This window comes from Pelobates fuscus, chromosome 2 (genome assembly GCF_036172605.1).
Source record: "Pelobates fuscus isolate aPelFus1 chromosome 2, aPelFus1.pri, whole genome shotgun sequence".
Taxonomy (NCBI): Eukaryota; Metazoa; Chordata; class Amphibia; order Anura; family Pelobatidae; genus Pelobates; species Pelobates fuscus.
Window position 1 is genome coordinate 307,534,617 of NC_086318.1, and position 17,299 is coordinate 307,551,915.

The 17,299-nt window shown below is 39.3% G+C and overlaps 1 protein-coding gene across 1 annotated transcript in view; it reads left to right on the top strand.

Annotated features, from left to right (window-relative positions):
* Positions 1-17,086, top strand: part of FRK (fyn related Src family tyrosine kinase) — a 123,353-nt gene extending 106,267 nt beyond the window's left edge. The window contains exons 6-8 of the mRNA XM_063443500.1: positions 7,902-8,083; positions 8,820-8,982; positions 16,261-17,086. Coding sequence (XP_063299570.1) covers positions 7,902-8,083; positions 8,820-8,982; positions 16,261-16,475 — 560 coding nt within the window. The 3' untranslated portion in view covers positions 16,476-17,086. The remainder of the gene's footprint in view (positions 1-7,901; positions 8,084-8,819; positions 8,983-16,260) is intronic.
* The last annotated feature ends 213 nt before the right edge of the window (positions 17,087-17,299 follow it).

Below are 17,299 nucleotides of genomic sequence, written 5' to 3' on the forward strand. Positions count from 1 at the left end.
AGATATTTTCTCATCAGATGTTCCCAGGTAGCTAAGTGTCATGGGTCTCTTTCTCTGAGCCTGCTCTCTGCATCTCTCCGAATTTGAATCTGCATCCCAATCTGACTCTCAATCTGACTTTCAATCTCCTCCCAAACTTTCCTTTGTCTTACTTTTTAAAGGGAAATTTTGCTCAGTACGTCAGTGGTTTATGACCAATCAAAACACTGTAGGCGTGGTTATCTTCTAATCATAAATTTATTATTTGAACTCAAGGGGGCAGTCTTGTCCCACTAAGAATACCTATCCAGGAAAGAGTTAACTTTTCCTGGTGGCTATTTTTGACGTCATTTACGTTATCTCTATGTTTGCCCTAACTCAAATCTTCTGTCAGATCACACAGTTTTCTTGAGTTTTCTTCAGACTATGCGTCTCCATTTTCTGTAATAATTCCTAATATGACACATTGTGAACTAATAATGAACTCAAACTTATAATGGGACTCTGTACATATAGAAAGTAAAATGTAATTATTTAATCCTCTGTCACCCATGTCTGGGAATAGAATTTATTCTATTCCATTAGTACCTAGACGGTCTATCCATCCCGCGTTCTCAATGTCTTATCTATTTGGTTTGTTTATGTTGCACATTCCATTCAGCTCGGGCAAAGCGGTCAGTTTTAGAGAAAGGATAGAAATTTTGTGTCTCTTTGTTAGCTTGAAACTAACAAAATGGAGTCTTGTCTGTTCAACAATGACTTCAGAGTATACACTTTGTATTTCTATCATAGCACAAAATGTCTGCCGATATAAATACCCTGACAATATTTGACCCTGTAACTTTCCAAAACACCATAAAACCTGTTAATGGGGGGTACTGTTGTACTCGTGAGACATCGCTGATTACAAATATGACATTTACAGCTAAAATGTGAGGCGGAACTACAAATTAAAAAAAATAAATTAAAATTTCTCATTTTTTTTTTATTTTATTCATAATAAATTGTTTCATAAACAAATATTTTATATGAAATTAAAGTCCTGTTTCTCCTGAACAAAATGATATATAATAAGTGTGGGTGCATTTAATATGAAAGAGGTGAATTACGGTTGAACAGACATATAGCGCAAATTCCAGTTTTTGTTTACGTTTGGTTTTGATCAGAACGTGTACTATTGACTCCGTCCTGAAGGGGTTAAAGTCCAAGGTGCTTTTAGTTTTTGTTTTCTTTTTTTAAACACCTTAGACACACACCTGGGTAATCCTTAATCCTGTACTGTTAGATGTGCCTTGAGCTGAGGGTTGAGGAGCACTGGATTAACAGACCAAGGGTTTCTTACAGTAAAGGTAAATATGAGAATGCATGGACATGGGAAATCTTAAATTCAATATAAACATTTAAAAAAAAAATAGGATCTACAGTGCAGTACAATAGAATGAGATTAAAAATAAGGTACATACATTAAGTGCTACATGCCTAGTTAATGACGAAAACTAAAAGCAGTTATTTTTAAGCAAGGGTGTAAGGGTGAGGTAAACCTCTAGGGCAGTGGTTCCCAACCCAGTCCTCAAGTACACTCTAACAGTCCAGGTTTTATGGCTTACCCAGTTGTGTCTAAGGTGTTTTTAGAAAGAAAAGAAAAACAAAATACTTTAGACACAACAGGGTAATCCCTAGGGGGTACTTAAAGACTGGTTTGGGAACCACTGCTGTAGGGCATGCTTGGCACCTTTTCTGGATGGGTTGGTAAATATTTTCATATTTAAAAAGATACAAATAAAAAACATTTCTTAAAGAAAATGTAATTTTTTTTCCCAAAACACTGTTGTGAATTATTTGCCTATTGATCCAATAATAGCCTTTATGTTAATATATTTAATTGCATTGTTTACCACATTTAAGCTCTCTCTTTCCCCTTTCCAGTGGTTTAACCACTTCAACAAATAGTTTCTCCCTTACTTTTTTGTTTTTATTCTGTATAGTTTAAAAATGTCAAAAGTTTGGAGAAAACTCAATTAACAATCACAACCTATCTTAAAGGAGCACTCAAATATTATAAAAACATAAACTAACCTTTCATCCAGAGGTGTCCCGGTATTGCTACAGCTCTCAATCTGCCTTTTTCTGAGATCACTTTAATCATCTTAAGCTTGTTTTAGTATGTAATGCAATGGCCCTAGTTTGTATGTATGATAATCAACATAGTGCACCAATAGGATTCTCATCATAAAGAAGCAGCATAGTGCTGCTTTATGGGTGTGCACGATGAGCATGAATGCATTCAATAAATAAAGTCATTTTAGGAGGTTGATTGAAAGCCACTAGAGATATACTGACTATCAAATGTACATAGTGTTCTTTTTTCTTAACCCCTTAAGGACACATGACATGTGTGGCATGTCACGATTCCCTTTTATTCCAGAAGTTTGGTCCTTAAGGGGTTAAATTGGAAATTATTTTAAATTTGGATTGTAGTGAGAGCATTCAGGCACCAGGATTATGCTGTAGTGGTGCTGGTACTTAGCGTGTCCCTTTAAGCTTAATAAGAGTTTAGCAGCAAACAAACATGAAAATATTCTTACTTCCTATTTATTTTTATCCTTTTCCTTTTACATGTGCAATTTGTCATTACAGTATAACCCATCTCCATTCTATTTTGTAATACTTAACCATCCCTCCCAGCACTTATACCTTTTATGTTTCCGTCTCTTCCCAATGTTTACCCTTTTATTGATAGTTCTGGAGGAAATCATTTCTTGAATAAACAGGTTACTGCAAGAAAGGATCTGACAGAGCTCTTTGAATAGGTTAAAAAAAAACAAATAATGATAAAAGTTTTGTTAAAGGGGCACCAAAACTGATACTAATGTTTAGAGGGTGGGGTGGGAAACCTGGGCTCAAGCCTCAAGTGAAGCCCTGAAAAGTCCAGGTCTCATTTTGACACACTTTTATTGATAACTCAGAGATTCATGTGGATCTTATAGATTAATGCAGGAAACACTATAAACTGGTATCAGTAAAATGCGAGAAGTCTCAAAAACGCAAGTGTAAAGGTGCTATGGGTAGTTAAGCCAGGTAGGATGAATGGATTAATTATAGATAATATATTTGTTGAGTTATGAAATATATATATATATATATATATATATATATATATATATATATATATATATATATATAATATATAGATATATATGTGTGTAAAGTTAATGTTGGAACACTATTGCAAAATTCATAGAAACAAACATCTATGGATAGGAACAACATCTTTGGGAGGAGGAGATCAATTCTTTGGGTCAAACATTAACCAGTATTTCCTGTGATACAAGTGACAAATGCCAGAAACAGAGCGATATAAAATAATCTAAGTAGGTGTGAAGTCTCTAATGTGCTGTTGATTCCATTCTGTCACATGTGATGGCGTGCAAAGCTTTCAACGTGGCATGATTAAACAGATTATATTTTTTTATTACGCTTATATGTGCACTTTTCATTGAATGAAGTTCCATGAAATAACGACACACATTTCAAGCTGTGTCTTGCTGTCTGACAATTTGCTTATCACCGTAAGTGGGAAAAATACATTGTTTCCCTGTATGATATCTGGAAATGTAAAAAAAAAAATCACCATCATAAATGTATCTCAGCATACAAGTCAAGCAAATCAGGCAGTGAAAGACATTTTGCATGTAAGGAAGAGAGGTGATACTGCGACACATTCTCATGGATGAGTGTGATGGGAGTTACCTTCCACATTATTGTCAGTTTTCCTAAATGGATAAGGAGTACACAATAGTACCCTACATGTACAGTGGGTTGCAGCACCTAGACACAATATAATGACATATTAAATGTCTAAAATGAATGATTAATTATGTAATTTACACAGATGATCATTACTTACAGAGCTGATAGTTACTATTCAGTCATTAGATGTGACTGTGTTCTGAATTGGTAAATACACAGATGCCCCAACAATTCCCTATTATAATTAGAAAAATATTAAAGGGACCCCATAAACACCATAACAACCACATGCACATTTTTTCTTTATTATTTCTTATTTCAATAAACGTTTCTGATATTGTGGAATGAAACCAACTTCTCCACTATTAGAACATTATTCTTTCAAAACATTACAATCAGTATAAACTACAAGATAATTACAATGTCTAGGTCAGTGCGAGTTCTATTACTGGCACATTTAGATAACTTGGCCCTATTAAATAAATATTGGCATCTATATAAAATAATTATTGCAGAGAAGCTTTATTAATGACATCACCATCTCTGGTCTACACTGTTTGGAGCTGAGCAGATTCACAGTAAGCAATAAAGACCCTTTATCTTGAAAAATGAGGATACATTTGTTCCCAGCTAAAATCTTATTACTTTCTATCAGGCAATGTTGTGAAATACTGCAGTTTCGGGAAAGAAAAGTGTGGGGAATTTAATGTATTACCTTGGCAATAACTAAACTTTCCCTGCTAATAGCAGAATACCAATTACTCAGAGCTCAAAATATCCCATTATTTACAATAATAAAAACAACTGATTGCTTGTCACAATATACTTATTGCACTTTGCAAGCTAGAAATTGTACTTTCTGATGTTCAGAATTTAAATTGATCTCTACACAGGTCTTCTTTGAAACAGTATTAACGATTAAACTGGTTATGTGTTTAGCTTATCAGTTTATCAGGAAAGTATCTTTGTCAGCAATCTTGAGGAGCATCTTTAAGGAATAATTATCTATTATGCTCAAGTCACTAGATTTTTATATTTAAGCAATTTAAAGGTTAATTGCTAACCTAGTGGGTTCTTCGCTAAATTGAGAATTGTGCAGATCAGAAAAAGAAAATTAAATTGTACTGTAGAATATCCAAACTAGAGACAATATTCAAGTCTGCAGTTTTTTTTTTTGTCTTGTTATTTTGGCTTAATATATGTAATATTTTTACAGTTCTTTTTTTTTTTTATGTGTGTGAATAGTCCCCATTATTGCACGCTTAAGAGGCATGGCATTTCATTTCAAAATTGTTCTAGTCAAATAACTAACAAAGGTATATCTGGCAAGTTTATTAAAAAATAAATAAAAAAAATCATTTTTAATTTCAACTTTACTGCTATGTGGCAGCACTGCATATTCTGATAAAACCTGTTAATAAGGCATTCTCCTACAAAAACAAAAATCCAGATATTTATCTTATTTCAGTTCTTTAAAGGGATACTCCAGGCACCCACATCACTTCTGCCCATTGGAGTGGTCTGGATGCCAACTCCCACTACCCTTAACCTGCAAATGTAATTATTGCAGTTTTCAAAAACTACTAGACAGCCACTAGAGGGACTTCCGTGTTCATAGAACACAAAAAGTGTTTTAAAACGACGCTGGACGTCCTCATGCTATGTAGGTAAGTGTATTCCTATTGCTATTGTGTCCCTCAAAGCCCCCATCCCTCGCAACTACCCTCTGGTGCTACAAGGGTTAAAAAAAAAACTGTAACACTTACCTGGTTCCATCTATGTGTCGGTGCTCCACGTCCTGTGCTGTAACCCAATAGGTGGGGCTAATGCGCCGCAAACGTATGAGGCCCTCCCAGTAGGAAAGCATTGCTTCAATGCTTTCCTATGGAGGTTTAACTGATACTGGATGTCCTCATGCAGAGGGTGAGGAAGTCCTCATGCAGAGCTTGGACAGTTAGGCAACCAAAAGTCATCTAGCAAGCAGGAAGTGCCTCTAGTGCTGTCTGATTGGCAACCACTAGAGGCAGTCTTAACCCGGCAATATAATTATTGCAATTTCTCAGAAACTGCAATAATTAACATTGCAGGGTTAAGGGACAGGGGCATTGCACCCAGATCACTTCAATGAGCTGAAGTGGTCTGGGTGCCTATAGTGTCCCTTAACAATGCATAATAAATGATTTTGCAATGAGATGGGCACACTTCTGGCACAGAAATGTTTAAAAAGGCGTTGTTCTGACATGTTCATGCTCTCCCTCTTTTCTATGAACAAAGTATGTTTTAAGTGGCATGCATGAGTTCATGAATTCCACAACATGACGTTCAGTAGTGTGACTGAAACTGTAGAAAATGTTAATAGGTTTACTTGTGTAAATATAATACCTTGGCCTAGTTCTGGATCACGTACATTGCATAGATATAGAAAAACTGTTAGAAATGTTTGGAAAGAAACCTTCACTCTTAGTACAGTTTTAGGAAAAACTATTGCATCAGACCTGTGATTAGCATTATAATAGCTCCTCTAAATGGACAAATTGTCCAAAGCTGCTCTGAAATGAACACACAGAATTTGCACTGAGGCTCGTATCTACGTCACCATATTGTGAAAGAATGGAGTACCTTGTATAGCTCCAGCAAAGTCCACAATAAAATCTTCTGCATACATACAGGGGCATTGCTAGGTGGCATTGCTAGGTAGGAAAAAGAATCATGGGTTCAACCCATGGCAAATTATGTGGTCCTTCCCACCCAAAATTTGTTAAGTATTCAACACTCCTCCTTACATAATGATATTCCTTGTAATTATTTAAATTAGTGGATCAGTAGAAGAGATCATTGGTAAAATTGCAAACTGTAATAATGAGAGACAAATAACAACTCTAATTTCAGATTTCCAGGAAACTCTGGGCTACCAATGATCCATACCTCTCATCATGTTAAATAGACATACAGAGCCAGTTTAATTTTAGAAGTGCGAGTGGGGGCCAGGACTGTTCTGAGACATTTTAGGTGGCTTACCTATAGGTATGCAACTAAAAAGTTGTTGCAGTTAAACAAAGTATCATATTTACACAGACTGATTTCTACCCACATTTATTGTAGTTTAAGGGCACATTACTGTATTATTGCTATGATATACACTCAGCAACACCAACAACATGGGTTTTATAGAAAAGAGGTACATTAGGATAGAAAAAAGGGACAGGATGATTCAGGCCCAAAATAGGGACACTTGGGAAGTGAGATGATATAGTGTTATAATAAGATAAGAATCTTTCAGGTCAGGCCCCAACTAGCAATGTTCCTCCTTATAGCACAATTACGCAATACTTTGCAATACTTTTACAAAACCTTGGACCCATGGCATATATTTTTGTCCCTATACAGTCTGACATTCACAACCTCCAGTGCCCCTGCTTTCAAGTTTACCCTAATGGTCATACCTTTTCTCTTTTCTATCACCATATCCAAATAATCTGTAGGGCAAAGTAACAATATTTGTTCCTAAAAATTACACTATCGAGCTGTGTTACTGTTAAAATTATTTTTAGCAGAGTGTGAAATGCTAAGTTAGCACATATATGTCATGTTAGAGCTTCAATTGTACGTGTGATTTAGTTTTGTGTTATTTTTACAATATATTCTACAGACAAATAATCATAAATTTTATACACAATTCGTTATGTATCCATTGCTTCTGGCAATGCTTTTCTCCATCCTCAAGAAGATCAATAAAATGTTTTTGAAAATGTGAATGTATTTGTTGGTTACCTGTGTCACACTCTGGTTACTATCTTGTATTACTTGATTATTTTATACCAAGTGACTAAACAAAAAGGGGAAGGATAAACACCAAGCTTATCATACTTCAATTGACAGAGTGGTGAAGTAGGGTGAAAGAGCGACAATTGACAAGAAAGTTAAGGAGGATTGAGAAGAGGCAAGTGACTAGACTCAACGTACCTTATCTTTCCATCTTAATTGGTTATGTGACACTGAAAAAAGTATTAAAGAGAGTAATCAGCACAAACGTTTGTTAAATTTATTTTAAAAAAAGTAACACATATTTTTTTAAAAATGGCCTTACTTGAAATAAAATTGAAATCGGGTTAACTGATGACATTGATAACTTTTTTCTATGCAGATTTTGCTCAAAACTTCTTGTATTGCAGATGACAATGGGGAAACCATCAAAGTGCCTCAACAGGTGGACATAGCTGCACAAGTAGCTTCGGGCATGGCTTATCTAGAAACACAGAACTTTATCCACCGGGATCTTGCAGCCAGAAATGTACTTGTCGGGGAAAACAGTGTTTACAAAGTAGCTGATTTTGGACTTGCCAGGGTATTTGAGGTAGATATTAAACATTTTGACTTTTGAATAAACTAAAGCAATATATATTTGCCTAAAATGTGCTTATCACCACTCCAACAGGATGATGAGCTCAGCACCATTAAGGAAATAATTAATAATGTTATTTTTTTTCCCCTCAAAATATGATTACTTAGCTCAAATTTGCAGCTGCATCATTTACATGAGCAGAGCATGTCTGGCAGTTTGGAATAACTTATTGTATCTTTATATATCTATTTTTAAATGAAGTAGGTTTTTCTCTGGTCACATTGTGAAACCCCAGATATCAAATTATTCCCAGTTCATTCAAATTATAGTTGGCCAGTTCTGATCAATTATAAACCACTCCCAGTTCATTTCAATTATAGTTGGTCAGTTCTGAAAATGGGCACTAGTATACCAATATCTATCTATATATATATATATATATATATATATATATATATATCCACTCATACTCTGTTAAGAAGTAAGCTTTGCAAGCTTTGCCTTTTTACACTCACAACATTGCAAACATACAACTGCAGAAAAACAAATGTATTCTTGTCCTATTCTTAGCAGAGTATGACCAGCAATTTTGAAAGCTTTTAGATGTGAATTAGTTATATTAGTCATTGTGAATTTAAATTTGTGATCCGCAAATTTACTAATTTCTTTCAGTAAGCATATAGGCTTCAACAGCATCTTTGTTTGTAACATAATGTCCTAATGTTAATATAATTTTGTTTCTTACAAGGATGATAATAATGTTTACGAGGCCAAAAATGACGTCAAGCTTCCACTTAAATGGACAGCACCAGAAGCAGCACGTAAAAACAAATTCAGTGTAAAGTCGGATGTCTGGGCATTTGGTATCCTCATCTTTGAAATTGTTACATATGGAAAGATGCCTTATCCTGGTAAACATTTACATTTTATTTATTTTATTGTAAACTATTAAAGTGGAACTCTTAGCACCATACACCACTCAAGTTTATTGTAATAGTTGCATATCTAGGAGGCAATGTCTGCAAATGTACCTTTTATACCAATTGTATTTCCTAGACTTTTAGCAAGATAATAGTGGAAGGCATTTAGCTAACGTTTAAAAATTATAATGATTTAAAACAGGGCTGTCCAACCTGTGGCCCCCCAGATGTTGCTGAACTACAACTCCAATGATTCTTTCAATGAAACAGCCAGGGAATCATGGGAGTTGTAGTTCAGCAACATCTGGGGGGCCGCAGGTTGGACAGCCCTGATTTAAAAGTTGTTTGCAGGGAAAGTTTACTTACATAACAAGTTCATAAGCCATTATGGTCCTTGAATTGTCTGTCATGACTATCATGAACCCACATGCATTGTTTACCAAATATATTTAATTTATTTCTATTCTATAATTTTAGAATAATAAAACAAAATGTATCAGTTTTTATTGTGTACATCCAACACAATTGAAGATTATGCTAGCGCTAGTGTACTTATAATCTTAATTTTAATAATGACAGGAGGCGAGTATTTTGCATAACTCTCTTTACTAAACTCCACAGCAGTAAAGAAAGTGAAAACATTTAACCAATCAAAAAATGCAAACAGGGAGTATATAGTCTCAGTGAACAGGCTCCTCCCCCTCTTTCGGAGCGACATCGGAACAGGGAAGAAGATTGATGAAAAAGTCTGTAACAAACATCAGTAGTGATCTCTAACGGGAGTGATGAACCTCTTGGCTTGAGTAGAAACAGGCACCAACGGGTGAAGCGTCCAATAGGGTCTTTGGTCTTTATATTATGAACCGTAATCCTATGGTTATGTCGTAGATGTTCCAAATTTTTGCGAAATTAAACTGAAAAGAGAATAAGAGAAGGTTAGGCACCGGTCTTGAAACTGTTTGTAGTCATGACAGTGATCCATCGGGTAACATTGCACTAATATAATTTGCGTATTCAATGTATAATCTACTAGTAGTTAAATAGGCTGATGATAACAGTGGATACATTAAGCCTAACATATCATATCAAGAAGACAGGAGAAAACGGGAAAGGAAAGATGTAGACAAAACTATGAACAGAGTAGTTCCCCTCCTTCGGGTGGGAAGGGTGGGAAAATACTCGCCTCCTGTCATTATTAAAATTAAGATTATAAGTACACTAGCGCTAGCATAATCTTCAATTTTATCACATGACAGGAGGCTTCCTATTTTGCATTTTTAACGCTGTAGAATAAGAGACATAGCCGCAACGGAGTTCGGTCGGAAATAGAAGGTGCGAAATTTAGATTCTCTAGACCAATCTGCGGAGCGTAGGATATCCGTTAGTGAGGCGCCCGCCATAAAGGCTAAGGATGCTGCTGCTCCGCGCACAGAGTGGGCTCCAAACGTAGTGTCAACGCCGGCTAGCGATAGTAGCCAGCAAACCCATCTTGCTAGGGTGGTGGTAGTGATGGGGACATGTGGTCTAACATATGACACTAGGAGTTGGCCTGATGGTGAAGACCGGAGTGGTAGGGTAGTTTCCACGTATTGTTGTAGAGTGGAGACGACACAGAGTTGTGGATCTGTGGGGAAGAAAGGATAAAACACAGATGTGGAGTCCGTCTTAGTGTGACGAGATATCCGGAATGTAACTCCTTCAGGGGAGATTGAGAAAGCATCTATGTCCAGAGCTCGAATGTCTGACACCCTGCGGAAGGAGACCAGGCAAAGCAAGACTGTGAGTTTCGCTGATAGTTGACGGAGGGAAAGTCTGTTGTTAGTTGGCCAGTCTCTCAGGAATCGGAGGATTACGTCGACGTCCCAGAATTGAGAATATTTCGGCCCTGGGGGGGCGTTGTAATCGAATGCCTCTCAGGAGTCGACATACGAGTGGGTCCTTACCAACCGGGATCCCTTGTATGGGGACATGGGCCGCTGAAATAGCTGAACGGATTACGTTTAGTGATCTGTAGGACCGGCCTAATGAGAATAGGTCAAGATGGTTGGAATAGTGGCCGTAAATGGATCGAAGTTTCGTTCCAGACACCAAGTGGACCAGGAATTCCAAGCGGATAGGCAGCATCTTCTGGTTCCGGGAGCCCATGAGTCCCATAGTAGTTCCTTAGCAGCCTGCGATAGTTCGCCGACTTGCCAGGAGCCCCTGAAAGCCCCTGCCAGGAGCCCCTGAGGCGATTGTCTAGGATGAGAGGATGAGGGTTGCCTTTTGGATCTGTGAGAATGTACTGATGATGAGGCAGTAGGAGAGGATCGTTGCATGATAGAGCTAGGAGATCTGGGAACCATGGTTGTCCCCTCCATAGTGGAGTGACGAGTACTAGCGAGGTTTGCTGGTTATTCTGGTAGTGAATGGTCCTCGCTATCATGGCGAAAGGAGGGAAGGCGTAGGCTCCCCTGATTGGCCATGGTTGTAGAAATGAGTCCACTGCTGCGCTCTCCGGGTCCGGGAGCCAGCTGAAGTATAATTTTGTTTGTCTGTTGTTGCGGGATGCAAATAGGTCCAGGTGGAGTGGTCCTAGGCGTTCCGCGATGTGGTTGAGGATTTGTGGATCCAGTTTCCAGTCGCTGGTGTCCCGCCAGTGGCGTGAGAACCAATCCGCTGTGAGGTTTGTCTCTCCTGGGAGGTATTCCGCCGTGAGGGAGATGTTGCGGGGTAGGCAGAAGTTGAAGATTTCTTTTGTTATTTCCGACAGGAGACGGGAGCGGGCTCCGCCTAGGCGGTTGATGTAGCGGACTGCGGAGATGTTGTCCATCCGGAGGAGGATGCAGCAATCCGACTTGTCCTTCGCTCGGCTTCGGATAGCGAAAGACCCGGCTAGGAGTTCTAGGCAGTTTATATGTAAGTTGAGGTCTTGGGATGTCCAGGCGCCTCCTGTTGATATATTTTCGCTCGTCGCGCCCCATCCCCAGAGGCTGGCGTCTGATTCTAATATCATGTCGGTAGCCTTTCCGATGATGGCTCGGCCGTTCCACGCCTCCATGCTGTCCAGCCACCATCTGAGTTCGTCTCTGACTTCCTCTGTCATCGGGACCGGCTGATCGTAAGAGGGGTTTTCCCTGAGGAAGGAAGCTTTGAGACGTTGCATCGCCCGGTAGTGAAGTGCACCGGGGAATATAGCTTGAATGGAAGCAGATAGAAGTCCCACGATGCGTGCGAGGGCGCGGAGTGGAATGGTGTGGCAGCGGATGGCCCTGCGTAATTCCTTGCGAATGGATGAGATTTTCGCTGTCGGTAGCCGTAGGGTGCTGGTGATGGAATCTATCTCGAATCCCAGAAATTGTACAGTTTGTGATGGGGAGATAGCCGATTTTTGAAAGTTCACTATGAAGCCCAGGGATGACAGGAGATCCGTGGTATACCGTGTGTGACAAATCAGTCTGAGTCTGTATGAGCAGAACAGCAGGAGGTCGTCCAGGTATATGATGCAACAAATTCCTTGCGCTCGAAGGTGTGCGACCACGGGCTTCATCAGTTTGGTGAAACACCATGGGGCCGAACTGAGGCCGAAGGGGAGGCACGTGAATTGCCACGGGAGGCCTTGCCAATGGAAACAAAGGTATTGTCTGCAGGATTGGTAGACGGGAACTGATAGGTAAGCGTCCTTGAGGTCAAGTCTCGTGAACCAATCCTTGTTTTGTAGCAGGTCTCGTAGAAGATGTATGCCTTCCATCTTGAAGTGGTTGTAAGCGACGTATTTGTTGAGTTGTCGTAGGTTTATTACGGGCCGTAGATCTCCCGTTTTCTTCTTTACCAAGAAGATGTTGCTGAAGAAACCTTGGGGGTCGGAGGCGGGTTCTTGGGGGTCGGAGGTGTCTATCCTTGAGCCGTGGATGGGACGTGGTAGTTCCGTCTGTCGTGGTTGGTCTACGAAGTCTATGACGTAGCCTTGTACCGTCTGAAGGACCCATGCGTCCGTAGAGATGGAGGTACATTCCTGAAAGAAAAGGGATATGCGACCTGCTGTATGTATTGGAAGAGAAAAATGAGTGAAATGGTTGCTTACCTGAGGAAAAACGGGCTCTGCCTCGGGTGCGTGGTCCTCGACCTCTGTCTGCGCCTCGAGTATAGGAGTATGGGCGGTATCCCACCTCTGGGTAAAAAGGTTGGGGTCTCGTAGAGCGGGGGCCTGATGGCCAGAAGCGGCTGGCAGCACGGCCCCTTTGGCGGCCAGCCCGTCCAAAAACACCCCTGGAAGGGTTTTGTCTGAAGACTCTACGCATTGATGTCTGAGCCTTGTTTAAGGATGCGTAAATGTTTACGTGTCTGCTTAGCTCTTTTAGGAAAGCTTCTCCAAAGAGCTTGCCCTGTGCCATAGGACCTAGTTCCTTGGTGCCCAACTCCACCAATTTCCCGTCAATGCGGAGAAGTGCTGCTTTACGTCGCTCAGATGATAAGGCGACATTGGCATTACCCACAAAACAGAAGCACCTTTGTGCCCATTCCTGCACATCATGCGCCCATTCTCGCACCATAGTAGCGTCAAATTGATCGGCTTTGGCTAGGGCGTCGTCAGCTAAATACATAATTCTGGATAATGGTCCTACAGAATCTAGAAGTTTATCCTGTACCCCTCTGAACCCTTTCTCCACACCTTTGTGTGGGTCGCAGCCACCTCGCGACATAAAGGTGGTCATCACCTGGTCGAATTCTGGAGTGTCCGCAACGTGGTCATGTAAAAATGGTCGTGCATGAACCTCGCTAAGTGGTCGGGTGGTGTCCAGTCGCTTGAGCGTGGGTGTCTTATTTTTCGTGGGTCAAAGAGTTTTTGCCCCAACGGGTCGAGTATGGTCTCCTCGTCTTCTTGCGGGGTCTCCGCGTTGTCTGGTTCTTGGGGTTCTCCCGTGAACATGTGTTGTGGAAAGAAGGATTGGGATCCTGAATCTGAGTCCCAAACGTCTTCGTTGGAGTCTGACTCGTTCGCTTGCCATTCGTCTAAGATGGCCATGGATTTAGCGTGAGATTCTTCTTCTTCCGAAGAGTACTCGTGTTGTGGGTTCGGGGTGGTGGCTATAGCGGGCTTAGTGCGTTTAGCCGGGTTTTTGCCTTTGTTAGGGTTCTGGTGACCCTTTTCGCCTTTCCAATGGCGTTTGCCCGTGAAGGTTTCTGGGCTCTTGCATGATTCTGGTTCGTCAGAATCTGAGTCATGGCGGGCTGTGTGGGTTTTTGATGGTTTCCTCTTGTCATTACCAGAGGCCATCATTTTGGAGAGAACTTTCTCCATGGAGGCGGATACGGCCTCATTTACCATGGTTTGGAGCTCTGAAGTCTGAGAGGTCTCCATAATGCCTGAATATGTGTTGGCACAGGGCGTATTATAGAGGTCAGTAAGCTGTATTAGACAGACTTAAGCTGTTTTATATTGTTATGCAGACCCCAGCAGGGTGCAATAACGTGTTGTGTTGTACAGAGTACAAATTACCCCAGCAGGGTTTATACAAGGCATGAAATTGGTTTGAGGAGAAAAAAAAAAAAATAACCCCAGCAGGGTTGTAAATATATATGATACCCCAGCAGGGTATACAGTGTCAATGGTGGTAATATAATAGTATATGGAGCCCCAGCAGGGCAGAATACAATACCACTAGTTGGGATTTGTGTTCTGGGCCTCACCCAGGAATGCAGAGGTGGCCACAAAGCGACCTCTATAGCAGCACAGTTAAGGGCAGCACCCCAAGTAAGCACAGGTTAATACCTTATGTGCTTTACACAGCTTTCGCTAAAAAACTGACCTCTGTGGAGTATTTTGCGGTTAGAAGTCCGTCCGTGTGTGTCCCTTGCGGTACTGGCTGCACTCGCGGCACTTCTAAGATGGCGTCCGGAATCTCGCGAGATGCGGGATTAAAGATGGCCGCCACGAGTGTAGCCGCGGCTGGCGCCAAGCCGCGGGAAAAAGGTGAGAGGGAGCCGGTAATGGCGGCAAAGCAGGGGCAAAGACAGAGGGACCTGCCTAAACTCAGGGAACAGCCCGAGGACGGAAAACGAGCGGGAAAGAGCGGGAAAACAACGGAATAAAATCACTGGGACTATGAGAATAAAACTAGAGAGTCCCAGTAAGGGAAATGAATTTAAAATACAGGGACACCAAGTAGAAAAGTAGTAGAAAGGTAGTAAGATAGAAATAAAAGTAAAAGTCAAAAGAAAACAATTATACATGTACAGAAAAAACTTATATATTATGAGGTAAAAGGGAAGAGCCAAAAACTCTGACCTGTGTGCGATGGAGCAGTAAAGAAAGAGGGGGAGGAGCCTGTTCACTGAGACTATATACTCCCTGTTTGCATTTTTTGATTGGTTAAATGTTTTCACTTTCTTTACTGCTGTGGAGTTTAGTAAAAAGAGTTATGCAAAATAGGAAGCCTCCTGTCATGTGATAAAATTAGTTATATATACTATATATATAATCTTAAATTACTTTGACTTACCCATAACATACTGTGCACAATGAAAATAGAGCAGCAAAACTGGTACCAGACATGAGACCGACTGCTTGTAAGGCCACTTCATTAAATGTTTTGCAAATTATAGTGAGTGTTTGATATCATTTTCTCTACTAAGAGACAGTGAATACAATTAGAACTGTGGTGGGGAGTGAATCCGTACTGGTGAAGCAGACCTCTTTTTGTATTAGAGATGAGGAGAAAATGCAGTAGGGACATGCTGCTAGCAGCGGAGGCAATGAGTTTTTAAAGATTTTTTTTTTTATGATGTCATAGTGGCTTCAACTCTTGGATTTTTTCTTACAATATTTATTATCTTGTCGTGCTGCTAATTTATTACAATGGTTTTGATATTAGATATGCAATCATTACAAGAACAATGATTTATAATTTGACATGCAGGATGCTTATCCAAGACAAAATAACAACACATTCACATTCTTTAATTTATTGATATTATTCATCCATTATTAAAATGAAACACAAATTGCCAGCCACCTTCCCTGTAAATGTTAACTTCTGTTTAAATTCCTTAATAAGAAACCCAGCATGCATTGAACAATTACCAGCACAGGTTACGTGCATTCTTACCAGCTGAGTAATGTCATGTTTTTTTAATTGATGATCAAAGGTCTTTCTACATTAGTAGAGAAGACAAGGTCGCCACATATTTAAAAAGTATCCAGCTGTGCAGGTTGATAGAAATTAATTTCTTATGTAAATTTTGAACATTACTGACTATTTTTTAACATTTTTTTAAATTTATTTATAGGCTTAAACGGGAGGCAAGTGTTAGATAAGCTGGAGCAGGGATATAGGATCCCAAAACCACTGAACTGTCCTTTGGATTTGTATAATATCATGTTGGAATGTTGGAATGCAAGTCCCGAAGACAGACCAACATTTGAAACATTACAGTGGAGATTAGAAGATTTTTTTGAAAATGAAGCTTCGTCTTACATGGATTCAAATGCATTTGCAAATTGAGATCTGGAAAAAGTACAAAGAAAGGAATTCTGGAAGTTCCCATGATTGATCCCTCCTCTCAGTGATGGACAAGTAATTCAGTGTCAAGGAGAAGACTAGTTGGTCATTACAGTTTCCCAGACTTCTTCAACAGTGAAGGACAATCCAAATTCAATGTCATTTCAACGCTTTATTGAACTGACACACTGCTATCTTAACAAAATGCAGCAACATTTGTCATAAAATAAAATTGATATTTCAAAAGTGTATATTATATGTTGGAACAGGGCAGGATTCTGAAAAAGTAGAAACTAGTGCAGATTACATGTGTGTTTGCTTGTCATATATCTCTCATTAATTACAAAATGAATAACTGGGAATTATCATGGAATGTAATATCTAAGGACAAAATACCTAAACTGAAATGTCAGCAAAGATGAATTTGTTTTTCATAAATTGACAATTTTGGACCTCAATTTCATGGTAAAAAATTCACAAATTCTTGTTTACCTAATAATTGGGAAGACTAGATGGGCCGAATGGTTCCTATCTGCCGTCAAATTCTATGTTTCAATAATCCAGAAAACGTTTTGCATAATGGTTCACTGAATGCATATGAATGAGTTGGTTTTTCATGTAAAGGTTTTTACTTAGTCTATCACGCAGAGAGAATTATAATAATATAATTTTATAAAATTAGAATTTTATTATTATCAATAAATATAGACATATCAATATTACGCAAAAATATTGTAAATTCGGATGGATACTTCCCCCAAGTTTCCCCTTTCTAGTTCCTTTTATTATTGTTCATTTCATTATTGATATTATTTTATTATAATAGT